Genomic DNA, 12,590 nt, shown 5'->3' with positions numbered 1-12,590 from the left:
GAGGTTGGAAGTTTTGTCACGCAGTCGTGAAACCTGTAGCTTCAATATTTAACGTTTTATCCAACACTGAAGACCGCACGATTACTTATCGATAGGTGCTAAACTAAGACTGGCTCCACGTGCGTTCGCTTTTATTTGCGAATATATACTCAACTGTTTTTATTCATTAAAACACTCAAGATGCCTCCTGTAAAAAAACCTAAGCCGCAAAATATTAAACAAGCTTCTCCCACTAAAAAAGTCGATGAAACTAAGGATGTAGTCTCTGGACAGGTATAAAAACGCAGCATTTGTGGCACGGAATACCGCAATAATAACTGTATGCCTCCATTTTTACAGCTGAAAAAGAAAATGCAAAAGGCGAAGAAACGGCCAGTGGAGAAACTAAAACGTGGAATAGTCTTGGTTAAGCACTTGCCCCATGGTTTTTTCGAAGATCAGTTGCGCAAATATTTCCAGCAGTTCGGGCGCGTGACACGTTTACGTCTGGCACGGTCTAGGCGAACCGGCGGTAGTAAGGGATTTGCATTTGTTGAGTTTGAATATCCAGAAGTGGCAAAAGTTGCTGCCGACACCATGGACAACTACCTCATGTTCCAAAAAGTGGTCAAGGCCGCATACATCCCACCAGAGGAACAAAAATTCAATTACTTTAAGACTTCTGTGAGGCAAGTCACAAATAATGTAAGTCAAGAATGAAGTATTGCCATGGGGTGCGTCAATCATTTTTCAATACTTATTTCTAGGCTGGCAAGAAAATTTTTGTATCAAACAAAACGAAATCCATATTGCGTAGAAAAGATGCGCAAAATAATTGGGACGAGTCCGCATCCCAGAAGCGCATTACTAAGGGACTTGCAAAACTTAAAAAGTTCCAAAAGGAATATGAACATCTAGGCATTGATTTCTCTGGCGTGCTTATTAAGCCGGAAAAAAAATCTAAGCAGTCTAATGTGCCTGTGGCAAAGTCTACGAAAGCAGAGGCAACAAGCGATACCACCACGGTGGCTAAGGTTTCCAAGTCGACAAAGAAGGCTGAATCAAAAAAAGATCTTAATCTGTCTGCCTTGTTGGGTAATACTTTAAATGAAGATTCTGATGATGAGGACTATGAACAAGTGCCTTCCAGCAATGAAAGCGAGGAGGAACTTGAGTTCTTAGAGTCTGATGATAGCGATGATGATGACGAGGAAGACCTACAATTGGAGGACTTATTGGGAAACAGCCTGGACGAGGATTCCATGGATGAAGACTACGAAGAGAGCATTAATGACGATGACGTGGAAGAGGAAAGTTTTGAAGCTGAGAAATCTGACACTGATAGTGATGAGGAGGAAGAATTGTCACCGCCTCCCAAGAAAACACAAAAGAAATTAATAGGCGTTGATCGTCAACTGGAGCTCATCAAACGCAGGCCGGGAACTGGTGGCATTCAAAAGAAGAAAAACATCATTGCTCCTGCCAAGCCAACTAAGAAGGCAGCTACAAAAACGCTGCAGCTAGCAGATGCAAAGAAACAGGCAAAATCTTTAAATAAGATCAAAACCAAGAAACTAAAGAAGTGAGTGGCAAAAAACGCCTTATTTAGATGTAATATATTTACCATTTAAAATAAGTTAGCAAACAATGTGTAAAAGAAAAATTGTGTTATGTATAAATATTATGCTTTTATGTACAGCCTAATCGTTTACCATATCAGCGGCCGCTTTTGCTTCCAGTTTGATGCGTTTGCATTTCATGCGCCTATTCTGAAACCAAACTTTCACTTGCCGCTCGCTCAGCTCCAGCGCGACGGCAATCTCGTAGCGACGCAATCGCGTTAAGTAGTTGGAATAACAGAATTCGGCTTCCAGCTCTTTCAGCTGGGATTTGGTGAATGCAGTGCGTTCTTTGCGATTGGAGGAGCCACTGCGGCATGAAATCTCTGCTTGAGCGGAGGAAGCAAATGTCGAGCTACTAGGTTGCTGCTGCATAATATTCCAATCATTAAAAATGTTATTGATGCAGCTTGTATTACTTTTGTTGCAGTTGTCTTCATCGCCATAGTTTTGCATATTAATTGGCAGCTCGTAGCGACATTGTGCCTGATGATTGTACTCCACATAACCTTCGGTCAGCCAATGTGTTGTTGGATCCCCGTAGGCGCTATAGCTCGGATTATTCTTCATTCTTGTTCCTTACGCCGACGCAGTCAAATTTAAACTGACTCTCTGAGGCGATTGTCGCGTATGAGGGCAACTTTTTCCTAAGCGCTCATCTCATTGGTCCGGCATATCGACGCGCACTTTCCGATTGGCTCAATCTGTTTTTTCACTTAACTGTAAATGATGTGCCGTTGATATGATAATTGTGCACAACATCTGGGCGTCGCGTGCGACGTCTTCCTCCCTCTATATATTTGTGTTTTTTTTTTTTTAGTAGTTATGACACCCACAAACTATGTTGTTGTTTACTTAGGTCCGCTCGCTTGTCAAAGCAAGTCCAGCAGCAAAACGGAAGTAGAAGCTGAGTGCAGCACATGTGTGCGCTCTGCGCATGAGTCAAGTGCTTTGTGCGCCTTTGGGAACTATAAAATTTAAATATCGCTCATAAAAATCCGCTGCCGTCGAACGACCGAACGGACTGGTGGGTCGCGCAGTCGGTCACTTATCTAAAAGGCGCAATTGCACGCCTCTTTTAGTTTTCGCGGCAGATTTCGTTTGGTGACTAGCCACATCTCCCCTTCATCAATGCCGCATTTTGATGTCATCATTTTGTGTGGAGCGTGCTAAGAAACGACTAGCACCAAAATGTCATCAGATGTTGAATGAAATATATATTTCCCTAAAATGTTGCATTTTTTAAATCTCTGCTAGAAAACGAATTTCAAGTTTACAGCGCGAAATAATGTGCTGTTACTGTAGGATCTGGCCCTACAATTGATTTTAAATTAAACGACCAATATATGCATTTCACCATCTGGCAACTCCAATTGGACCAGTGCTGAAAGATGCTTAAATTTATAATATAACCCAGCACTCATGGCTTAAGGCGTCTATCCGATAGCTAGTGCTACTCACAGTCGATAAATGTGTCGAATATGAGACATCGTCAACAAACAACCATGTTTTCGATAGTGTCGGTTTGTTTCTCGCGCATCGCAGCCGCATCGGTGGTTGTGGTTTTTCGTCAGTTGTGAAAAAATTACTAATTAATATAATTAATTAACAAATGTTCTATAATGAAAAGCTCATAACACAACGAATGCGTTTGAAAGCCAATAAAACGCAAACTCAACTCGCAAAATGAGGTGTTAAACAAACGAACCGTGGCAGCTTGCTCTGCGGTAGCGGCGGATAGGTGTTAAAAGTGGAGAAAATTTTTTTTCGAAAAAGACAAAATTTAAACAAGTTTTCGATGCTGAATTGCTGCGAATTTGCGTAAAAAGAAAGTGGCCGGCCACGGCTATGTACGAGCGCAATGAAATTATAAAAAAAAAATTATAAATATTAGCAACCAAATACGAGCATCCAATTTTTTACAAATTTACAAGTGTTGTGTGTGTGCCTCTGTGTCTGCGTTTGTGCCTGTGTGTGTGCGGCTTTATGGCTGCGTGTAAGTGCAATGAAGTAAGTGTAAATGAGTGCGCAAAGAAGTGCTGAAGTGGCGGCAGTGGCGACCAAGCCCAAAACTTCAGTCAAGCATTTCAAGTAGGAACGGGTCAAAAATTAAAACAAAGTGCAAATGACGACGGCGGCGACAACAACAACAGCAAGCAACGTTCAGCGTACGTTGGCAAATTGAAATCCATAAAAGTAAAAACAGAAGTAAGCAGAGAAGTCGTAACGCAGCAGCGGCAGCGATAGCGGCGGTTCCAGGTGGTTAGTGGACGACAGCGCCCACAACACAGACACAACAGCAGCAACAACTCGAAGCAGGGAGCGGTATAAGCAAGGCGGACGCGTCAACAGCAACGGCAACGTCGCGCAATGACCGAGGAATTGAAAGTGGTGCTGCGACGCAGTGAGAATTCCGGTTTCGGTTTCTCGCTGCTCGGAACAACTGGACCGCCACATGTCATCTACGACATTGTCGAGAATTCGCCGGCTGCCGATTGTGGTGCGGTAAGTAGTCGTCATTGCCATCCTCCATAGGTGCGCTCATACATATGTACATATGTGTATAGTATATGGTTATGTATTTGTGAAAATATTGCGCAGACCACAGCCCAACAGAGCAGAGAACGATGGCGTTTTGGTTTCGTTGTACATATTTGTTGTGTTTGTTGCCATATAACGTGCCTTTGTGTGTGTGTGTTAGTTCTATTCCCGGCTGGGACGTCCCCAAAAGAGCACACACAGTGCCAAACTCGGCTATGACTTCATCAACAGCAGCAGCTTATACTTATGTACCTAAATATACACATGCACCCGAAGTGCTGCCAACCAATGTGCCACCCACCACCCATTTTAAGAGTGGCTTCATTTCGACGTTGCAACATTTGTATGTGTCGCAAGTCTCATTGCCGAGTCCGTGCGACGACGCGCCCTTTATGGCCGCGCCAACATCAAACCATACTCCACCGTCCATTCTCTATCATTATAGACATTCCTTTGTTGCTGCCCGGCTGCTGTCATCGTCGCCGTTGATAAGAAAACTTATACGACAGTATTCTACTTGTAGTATGCACATGTGTGTATATTTTTTATTATGATTATTATTTCGTCTACGTTGGAAAGCATTTCCAATTTGCAGAAAGTTGCTGCCACCAGTCGTGTTGATACTGTCGCGACGTCGCTCTCCCAATCATCGCCTTTGTCGGTGGCGACGGAGGCGTCATCGTTTCCAATGATGTCATCGCTCGTCGCTTGTTACGGGTGCGCTTTTTAATTCGGTGGGAAAGGGGGTTCTGGAGCGAGGATGAAGGCCCCGCAGAGCTGGCACGGTATCAATTTTCATTTCACTTCTGTGCTAAATTATTTCCAATTCAATTGAAGACCAAAATACACAAAGCTTAAAATTGCCAAATTGTCGGTTATACAACATTAGCAGTCGGTCCGTTCCCGCAGATACGCATCTATGAGTATTGTTTTTGTTTTTTAGCTTAGGTGGCGATTATTTTATTCTTGCTTTTTGTTGGTTTAATCATTAAATAAATATTTTGCAATGCTTTGCTAAAGCAAGAGATCTCATTAAATAGAAACAAACAACCACTAGGAGTTCTGAGTATTGTATGATAATGGAAGCCGTTAAGCAGTGGCACTACAAAGGACCAGCTGTTAAACGGTCTTCGAAACGCTACTTGGTTAGCGGTAAGAAAGCGTAAAAAAGGGGAATCAGTGGAAATTAGTGTTGCACAATCCTTTAAAAAAAGTATAAGGAATGGTGATAGAAGTCGGAACCACCAGATGCGAGCACGTTTTGCTCATTTTCCGTGAAATACAAGTTCTGCTTGTTGTTTAATTCCGTAAAAAAAGTAGTGAATAACGCATATTCTTAATAATTATTTTTAATTCGACTTTTTAAATTTTACTTTTCTCTAGAACGAACAAATTTGCTGCTATTTTGCAAATATTTGGAAATGTTGCTTATAACGCCACTAGAAAATGACGATTATATGTACATATGTATGTACATATATAAGTATATATTTATGGTTTATTTTCTTTTCTGAGTTATCACATTAGGAATTGATCGCAATTGTTTTACGAGATTTTTTCTACAATCCATAAGATTTAGAATCTTATGAACAGAGTGCAGGAAATATATACTTGAAATATTTTACTGTTTGGAAGATCTCTAATAAGTTCAAATAAATCATACTATGTTTAATCGAATTTCTATTATTCTTGTATTTTGCGGAAGGGATTTCAGATCCAATATCTTTCCCGTTCAGTAGACTTAGAAGTTAATATTTGGTAATCTAAAACAAAGTTTTCTTTCTGCGACACAGCTATGAGTGTTACGTATATATGTAAGTATGCTACAAAGATATATCTGTAACCTGTTTTTCAAATTGAAATAAAAAAAAAAGACATAGTTGAAGAACACTCAAGTAGAGCCAAAAATGTATATAACTGCAAAAGCTATAGATATTTTAATATTGTGTTCCGTCTAAGCCTCTTTTTCATATCACCGGATATTATTAATTACACGTGCGACTCCATAAAATTGTTACTAGGGGTCATGTAATACCTATAACTATGTATATTGTACACGAGAGTGTACAGCAAATAAAAACCAAGTCGGAAATGACCGTTTGGCGTCCGAAGACCACGTATCTGGTTGGCCATGACAGGCGTGCCATACATTTTAATCAAAAGTCTTCAACTTCACATTGAAAGAAAAAAGTTGTTAGTTCGTTTGTTTGTTTTTTCTTCTTCTCTTTCACTCTCTTCGAGAGAAATGCAAACAAATCGTTTTTGTGTGGAAAGCAAATAAGAATGCATGCTATAAAAGCAAACATAATAATGATAAGAATAACTCGAGGCTCATCAAAATTATATTTATATAAACATTGTGTCTTTTGTCCCTCAATATTTGTATTGACAAGTCATCGATTTAACTTTGATTTGCTTACAGGCATGTTAAATATTAATTTGCATAAAAGCAGTCACAACACAAGACTACGACATTAGAACAACTAATGAATACCCTTTAGTCAGTAACCTGTATACGACTTGTTCACTAATATGTTACATTTTCCAAGCAAAATAATGTACAGCTTAATTGTTAAATATATAAGCAAATAAATTATGGGCTTAATTGTAGGAAGCTATGGAGGTATTTTTTATATATAAATATATTTTGGAGGTATTTTTTGTTTGTATAAATATATTTACAAACGACCTAGAAACGTAATCGAAATTTAATTAAATACCAAGATTTTATTTACAAAAATGTGTTATATTTCAAGTGAACATGATAAGCATTAGGTTGGGATAGTAAAGAAATTGATGATTAAGAAGAGGAACAAATTGTAAAACTTTGGCGTCGAAATTTAATTAAATACCAAGATTTTATTTACAAAAATGTGTTATATTTCAAGTGAACATGATAAGCATTAGGTTGGGATAGTAAAGAAATTGATGATTAAGAAGAGGAACAAATTGTAAAACTTTGGCGTTCACATCGAAGGAAAATCTTGTTAAAATTTGGTTAAGAAAGGATAAACTTTTATCTACCAATATAGGTTAAGATCTTTGAACCAAGTATTCTTGTATTGCTTGAACAATTCAAACGTGTATCGAAAAAAGTTTAGATCTCTGAAGCTGGAACTAAACGGTCTTTAAATCTATTAACTCCATTATTTTTCAAATACCTCATGCGACTCAGGAATACATATGTACAAATTCTAAGGCTTCAGCCACTCCTAACTTGGATTGTGACACACATTTCAAAGAATTTGGTTTCCCCCCTTTCCTTTATGCAGAGTATTGCAATAGTCGAAAAATTTGATGGTCGTGTGTGCAAAAAACGCGTTGGGAATTTTAAATTTCAAAAACGTGCACGTATGTACATTTGTACATATGTACATGCATATGTATGTGTGCGTTTAAGATAATTTGACAGAAAAAATGCAACCAAAATAAAAACAACAATGCGGCTTAAAGTGTGTAATTGACAACAACAGAAACAACAATAAATTAGCCTGCAGGTCGGTGCATTGTTTGTTGCAAGCTACTCGCACAGTTTTCGAAGTCGACGAACGATGTCGACAAACGAGTCACACACACACACAGTCCACTATATTTATATAAAGTGTATGTATGTATGTACATTTAGTATACATACATACGCACTGCCGCACATTGACACGCACTTTTTCAATTTGTTATTATCGCTTACAAGTTGTGGTTGTTGCTTTTGCTGCCGCTTGTGGTTGTTTGTTTGTGCATGCATGCTTGCCTATCTCCCCTTTCTTGCTGCTGCCCCCATCTTCATGGTGTCACTGCCACTTTAAGCACACTTACACACACGTACATACATACATACATACATACATATGTACATGTGTGTACGAGTTGTAGTTGCTGCTATGGTCTGCCGTAGCGCGACAATTTTCTTTTCCTATTTTTCAATGAATTTTATACGACTTGTGCTGACAAGTCTGGCTATCGGCGTTCTTTAGTTCTCCTCTTGCTGCTTCTTTTTGTTGTTGGTTGTTGTTGCTATTCTTATGCGTTTTGTTGTTGTTCTACAATTGCACGCGTCAACGACGACGCCCCGAAACAGCAACAACAAGAATAATACCGACAGCAGCATTGAATGGAGAAGATTTTATTAATTACATAAGAAGCGTCAAGTATATTAATGAGTTTAAATGGAAGACATATGGGAAATATATAGCAGAAACTTGAAGACTTAAGATAGACTTGAGCTTCAGATAGTGAGAAAAAAAGTAAAAAAGATAAGAATTGACTTTGCCACGACAATGTTGGTGGAAGCGTAAAATTGTCGTAAATGGCAGACAGATTGTCCAAGACTACATTTTTTAGTGCAGCAATCATTTAGAAGACCTATTGATATTATCAGCAACTACTATGTTTTCCTATGTGGTATGGAAACAGTTTTTTCATTAGCTATATTATTTGTACTCCAATAGTTAGCTAAAGGATGTGAAATAATGTATTATTTCTGATGATTTCTGATATTATACTTGCATTTCATTTTAAGATAGGGAATAGTAAAGAAGAAGGGAATGCTAAAATCCATCGGATCCAACTGCTAATTATCCGGTACCCACTCCCACAACAATTTTTTTTATACATATTAAATATTTTTTTATGTATATGCAAACTGTTTCTGTGCAAACTAGTCTCTGAGCATTACATCTTTTTTCCTATGTCACCAAAATATTAGAATTGCAGTTTAAAATACCTTGTCTCGAATACCTATTTCTGACACCATTTCGTTATATCAATCAAAAGTCAGATCAATTAAAGAAAGGTTATCTCGCCAGACTTAACATAAACAATAACAGATTTGATTTATGTACATATGGTATGTACATAAGTGTTTGGAGCGGAACCTATAGCTGCCTACATAGCTGATTAACGAAATTTTGTCGGGTTTATCTTTAGTTTTTCTCAAATTTAATTATAGTTGAACATTTCTCAAATTAATGTATGTACATAAACATATATTTATTTCACTATCAATTTAGAATTATTCTTAAACAAAATTTTAATCAGCAATTTAAAAATAAACATTCTCATTCCGTCTGGGATGAAGCAGTTTTGATTTGACTTTGAGAATATGATACGCTTAACTGAGAACTACTATTAGTTTAAAACATGTTAAATCAACTATGTTATGGTTTGAAACTAATTCAGTAAAATTCATTAACGAGTAACGTCTAAATAATTGACTCGAAAATAATAATATCACTTTTCTAAAGTTCAAAGTTCAATTGGGGCTTAATGAACCTATATATGGCATCCATAATATGATAATAATATTGCACCCTAACATTATGTGTCTTATTGGGAGTCAGTGAAAGCATTTGTTACAAGAAATTGTATCTATGAATACATCTTTCTTTTGATGTTCGATACGCCCCCAGTGCGACTAATTATATTTTTTGCCTTATGTGCACTTAGATATCAGTTTGGCTTGCTAAGTACATATGTGCACCCATATGTATGTATGTATATGTGTCTATGTAGCTGTCATTAATCAATTTTCTTCGTTGTCGTTAAGCTGCGGGCGTGTTTTTTGTTTGATACTAGCAGCTTGACGTACCAATTATTCCCTATAGAATCTCGTGACCACAGTTTACTACCTATGTGTATTACTATGGGGAAACACTTATTGGGAGCTTCAATCAATTAGATATCAATTGGCATCGTTTAAGCCATTCTAAAAGTTATAACTTAGTGTCGGAATTGATGAATTGAGAAATTGAGTATTATCCGAGAAGTGATTTAAACAAACTGGAGCGTTGTTTGTCTTACCTTCTTGAGGTATGTTTGCAAAAAGATTATATGTATATTATATAAGAAAACTTCAATGAGCCAGGTTATCACGAATTTCGGCTGGCCAACATGTTCAAGTCATCCTCGAATGCCGTCTATCCACCATCCATCATCATGCAATTTTGACATGATGTCGATAAAATATGTCCCTAACTAACGCAATCAATAAAGAGCGCCACTAGAAAGCAAATTTTTAAAGGCCCTATTTTAATTAATTTTGTTTTATTCCAACACAACACAACTCCGAAATGGTCAACAAAAATAAAACCGCTTGTGAACTTGGCCAACGCTTCCTTCTCTACTCCCTCCCCCCTTCTTAATTCCCATTCGCACTCTCTTTTGTGGATGTGCGAACATCTTTTGTTGTCCGCTGGCGCTCTCTTGCAAAATTTTCTAACGTTATGCTTAATTATGGAGGTCTTTAACTGGAAATGACAAACGACTTTGCGTTGTCGTTGTTGTTCTTGTTATTGCAATTGTTGTTATGCCTGCCGTTGTAGCTAAAAACAAATTAATTTCCCCCCAGACAAACACACACACACAACCATACTTGTACTTGCATAGAAATTCGAAACACAAAGAAACAAAAGAAATAAAAAACACACACACTGCAAGGCTATTTATTGATTTTTTCTCTACGCTTTTATTTACTTTTTGCCATGTTTTTTAATAAAAAGCAGAAATAATATAGCAACAAAAAACATTGTCATGCTTCGTTGTTGTCGTCGTTGGCGTCTTCGTCTTGCTTGTTACATACTTGTATGTATATACATATGTATGTATGTATATCTGCTTAGAAAATTGCCAGCAAATGAAACGTAAAGCTGACGTTGAGCAAACAAACCTAACTTCAAGCTCTAGAAAACATAAAACTGTCATTTGGAGTTCAACGTGCGTGGCATCGTTGTAAGTAGGAAATCGTTTTTAAAGGGGGTGGGGATGGCAGGTCGTGGCACATTGTGGCAGCAACAAAAAACGCATAAAACTACGCGAAATTCACAATTCGATGAATGTCAATGTACGGAGCTCAGAGCTTGTTGTTGATTCTAACACCCTGACAGCGTTATGTGTACATTAGGCGTCATAAGTAAAGCGACACTTAGTTGCGGGTGAAATTTCTACAAATGAGACAGAGCTTCTATAGGTGACACAAACAATATAGTGATTCAATCGATTTTAAACAAACTCAGCAAACTTTTTTTTTTATATTATAAGTATAATTTAAAATTATTTTGGATTTATGAAGGTACATATGTTCATAACAAACTTAAGAGAGCTATTCAACAGATCTTTCGTTTGAATTGTACTTTAGGTCAGCATATGAACATTTCAAAGACCTACGTATATTTGCTAGCAATTTGAAATGAATAGGTATTGCGGGCTCTTAAATTCTTATATATGACACTGAAAATTGAAAAAAACATCAATTTTTATAGTAGTGAGTCTACCTTTCAAAGGACTACAACTTTCCGACATTTCCTTAAGTGCTTCTGCTGGATTAATTAGGTTGCATATCGAAATCAGTTAACTTCCGCAATCCGGAATTATCGAATTTGCTTTTCGTTCCCTTAATGGCTTTCTGGTTGTATTTCTAAGTATTGTTGAAACTGATTCAAAATTTTTTAGTTGCATTGGAATTATAAGCTTCGAAAAGAGTCGTGTGTGTTCGCTTCTCATGGTTAAATTAATACGTACTGTTTTTAATTCCTCTTGCATTAGCTAAAAATAACTGAAATTTTGATTCTGGACATCTAATTACAAAAGGATGAAATCGGTTTCAAATCAAACGGCAAAATTGCTTAGCTTGTTTGGATATGTTGCAAAAAATGTATTTCTACGTAGAATTAATTGGAACTACAATAGAACCAACTTTTTTTTACTGTCAAGGATGAATATTTTAAAGAAAAGTGCAGAATGAAATCATTAAACATTTGTTTAAGTTATGCATTGCAATTAGAAAACAATGAAACTTTTATCCATTGGAAACAAAAGGTTGTTGATGCACTTTTTGGAATTATGGATGCTTCTTCTTTAGGGTAATCACATATATAAGTATGTATGTACCTGAAAAAGGTACTTCTATATTTGTGTGTGTTGGTGCTTTGCATGAACCTGCATAGACATAAGCAACTTCTGCCTTTACGTTCATATTTATGTATGTAATAAAGTATAGAGTCAAAAGTGCAAACTAAAGTAGATTCGCTTTAATTGAATTACAAAAGTGGCTAAAATTGCGCGCGCGTTTATTAAGTTAGTTATATGTATGTATGTATATATATATTGTATATGAATGCATGTATTTTCATTTTACTTTATAATGGTTGACAGGGGGCTGGGGTGCCTTGGTGGGCGAGTCGAGCTGCATGCTGTGCACTGCTGGCTGGTGCGTTGTGGTTCGTTGCACGCCACGGCACAGCGAGCAAGAGGCAGGCAACAAAAAAGCAAAAGCCCAACCAACAACAATCAAAGAAATATTAAGAACAATGAGTGCATAAGGCACACACAAACACAAGCGAAATGCAAAAGCTTCGTTCCAAAAGGTGCCTTGTAGTTTGTGGAGGATAAGTAGTAGTTGTTTTTGCCGCTGAGTAAACTTTGCGCCAAATCTAAGCATTACCATTAACGCTTGTGGTG

At 37.5% G+C, this 12,590-nt stretch overlaps 3 protein-coding genes across 6 annotated transcripts in view; 2 read left to right on the top strand and 1 right to left on the bottom strand.

Moving 5' to 3' along the window:
* Positions 1-94: 94 nt before the first annotated feature.
* LOC115621634 (MKI67 FHA domain-interacting nucleolar phosphoprotein) lies at positions 95-1,677 on the top strand. The gene is made up of 3 exons (XM_030515335.1): positions 95-273; positions 340-684; positions 747-1,677. The coding sequence occupies exons 1-3, from the start codon at positions 181-183 to the stop codon at positions 1,563-1,565; spliced, it is 1,257 nt and encodes a 418-aa protein (XP_030371195.1). The 5' UTR covers positions 95-180; the 3' UTR covers positions 1,566-1,677.
* A 2-nt stretch (positions 1,678-1,679) lies between these two features.
* On the bottom strand, positions 1,680-2,168 carry LOC115620979 (homeobox protein MOX-2). The gene has a single exon (XM_030514498.1). It carries the CDS (start codon positions 2,166-2,168, stop codon positions 1,680-1,682), a length of 489 nt encoding a protein of 162 aa, XP_030370358.1.
* A 986-nt stretch (positions 2,169-3,154) lies between these two features.
* LOC115621627 (protein split ends) overlaps positions 3,155-12,590 on the top strand; it is a 32,090-nt gene continuing 22,654 nt past the window's right edge. For all 4 annotated transcript variants that reach the window (XM_030515325.1, XM_030515328.1, XM_030515324.1 and 1 more), the window contains exon 1: positions 3,155-4,103. In XM_030515325.1, coding sequence (XP_030371185.1) covers positions 3,969-4,103 — 135 coding nt within the window. In that variant the 5' untranslated portion in view covers positions 3,155-3,968. The remainder of the gene's footprint in view (positions 4,104-12,590) is intronic.

The sequence above is a fragment of the Scaptodrosophila lebanonensis genome, unplaced genomic scaffold, assembly GCF_003285725.1.
Source record: "Scaptodrosophila lebanonensis strain 11010-0011.00,11010-0021.00 unplaced genomic scaffold, SlebRS2 tig00000024-arrow-pilon, whole genome shotgun sequence".
NCBI classification, from domain to species: domain Eukaryota; kingdom Metazoa; phylum Arthropoda; class Insecta; order Diptera; family Drosophilidae; genus Scaptodrosophila; species Scaptodrosophila lebanonensis.
The sequence above is the reverse complement of the archived record's forward strand: the minus strand, read 5'-3'. Positions and strand labels throughout refer to the sequence as shown.

Bases quoted from the DNA above. Each gene is read 5' to 3' on its own strand.
- LOC115621634 (XM_030515335.1), top strand. From the start codon at position 181: ATGCCTCCTGTAAAAAAACCTAAGCCGCAAAATATTAAACAAGCTTCT. The intron at 274-339 runs GTATAAAAACGC...CCATTTTTACAG, and splicing joins AGGATGTAGTCTCTGGACAG to CTGAAAAAGAAAATGCAAAA. The intron at 685-746 runs GTAAGTCAAGAA...ACTTATTTCTAG, and splicing joins TGAGGCAAGTCACAAATAAT to GCTGGCAAGAAAATTTTTGT.
- LOC115620979 (XM_030514498.1), bottom strand. From the start codon at position 2,168: ATGAAGAATAATCCGAGCTATAGCGCCTACGGGGATCCAACAACACAT.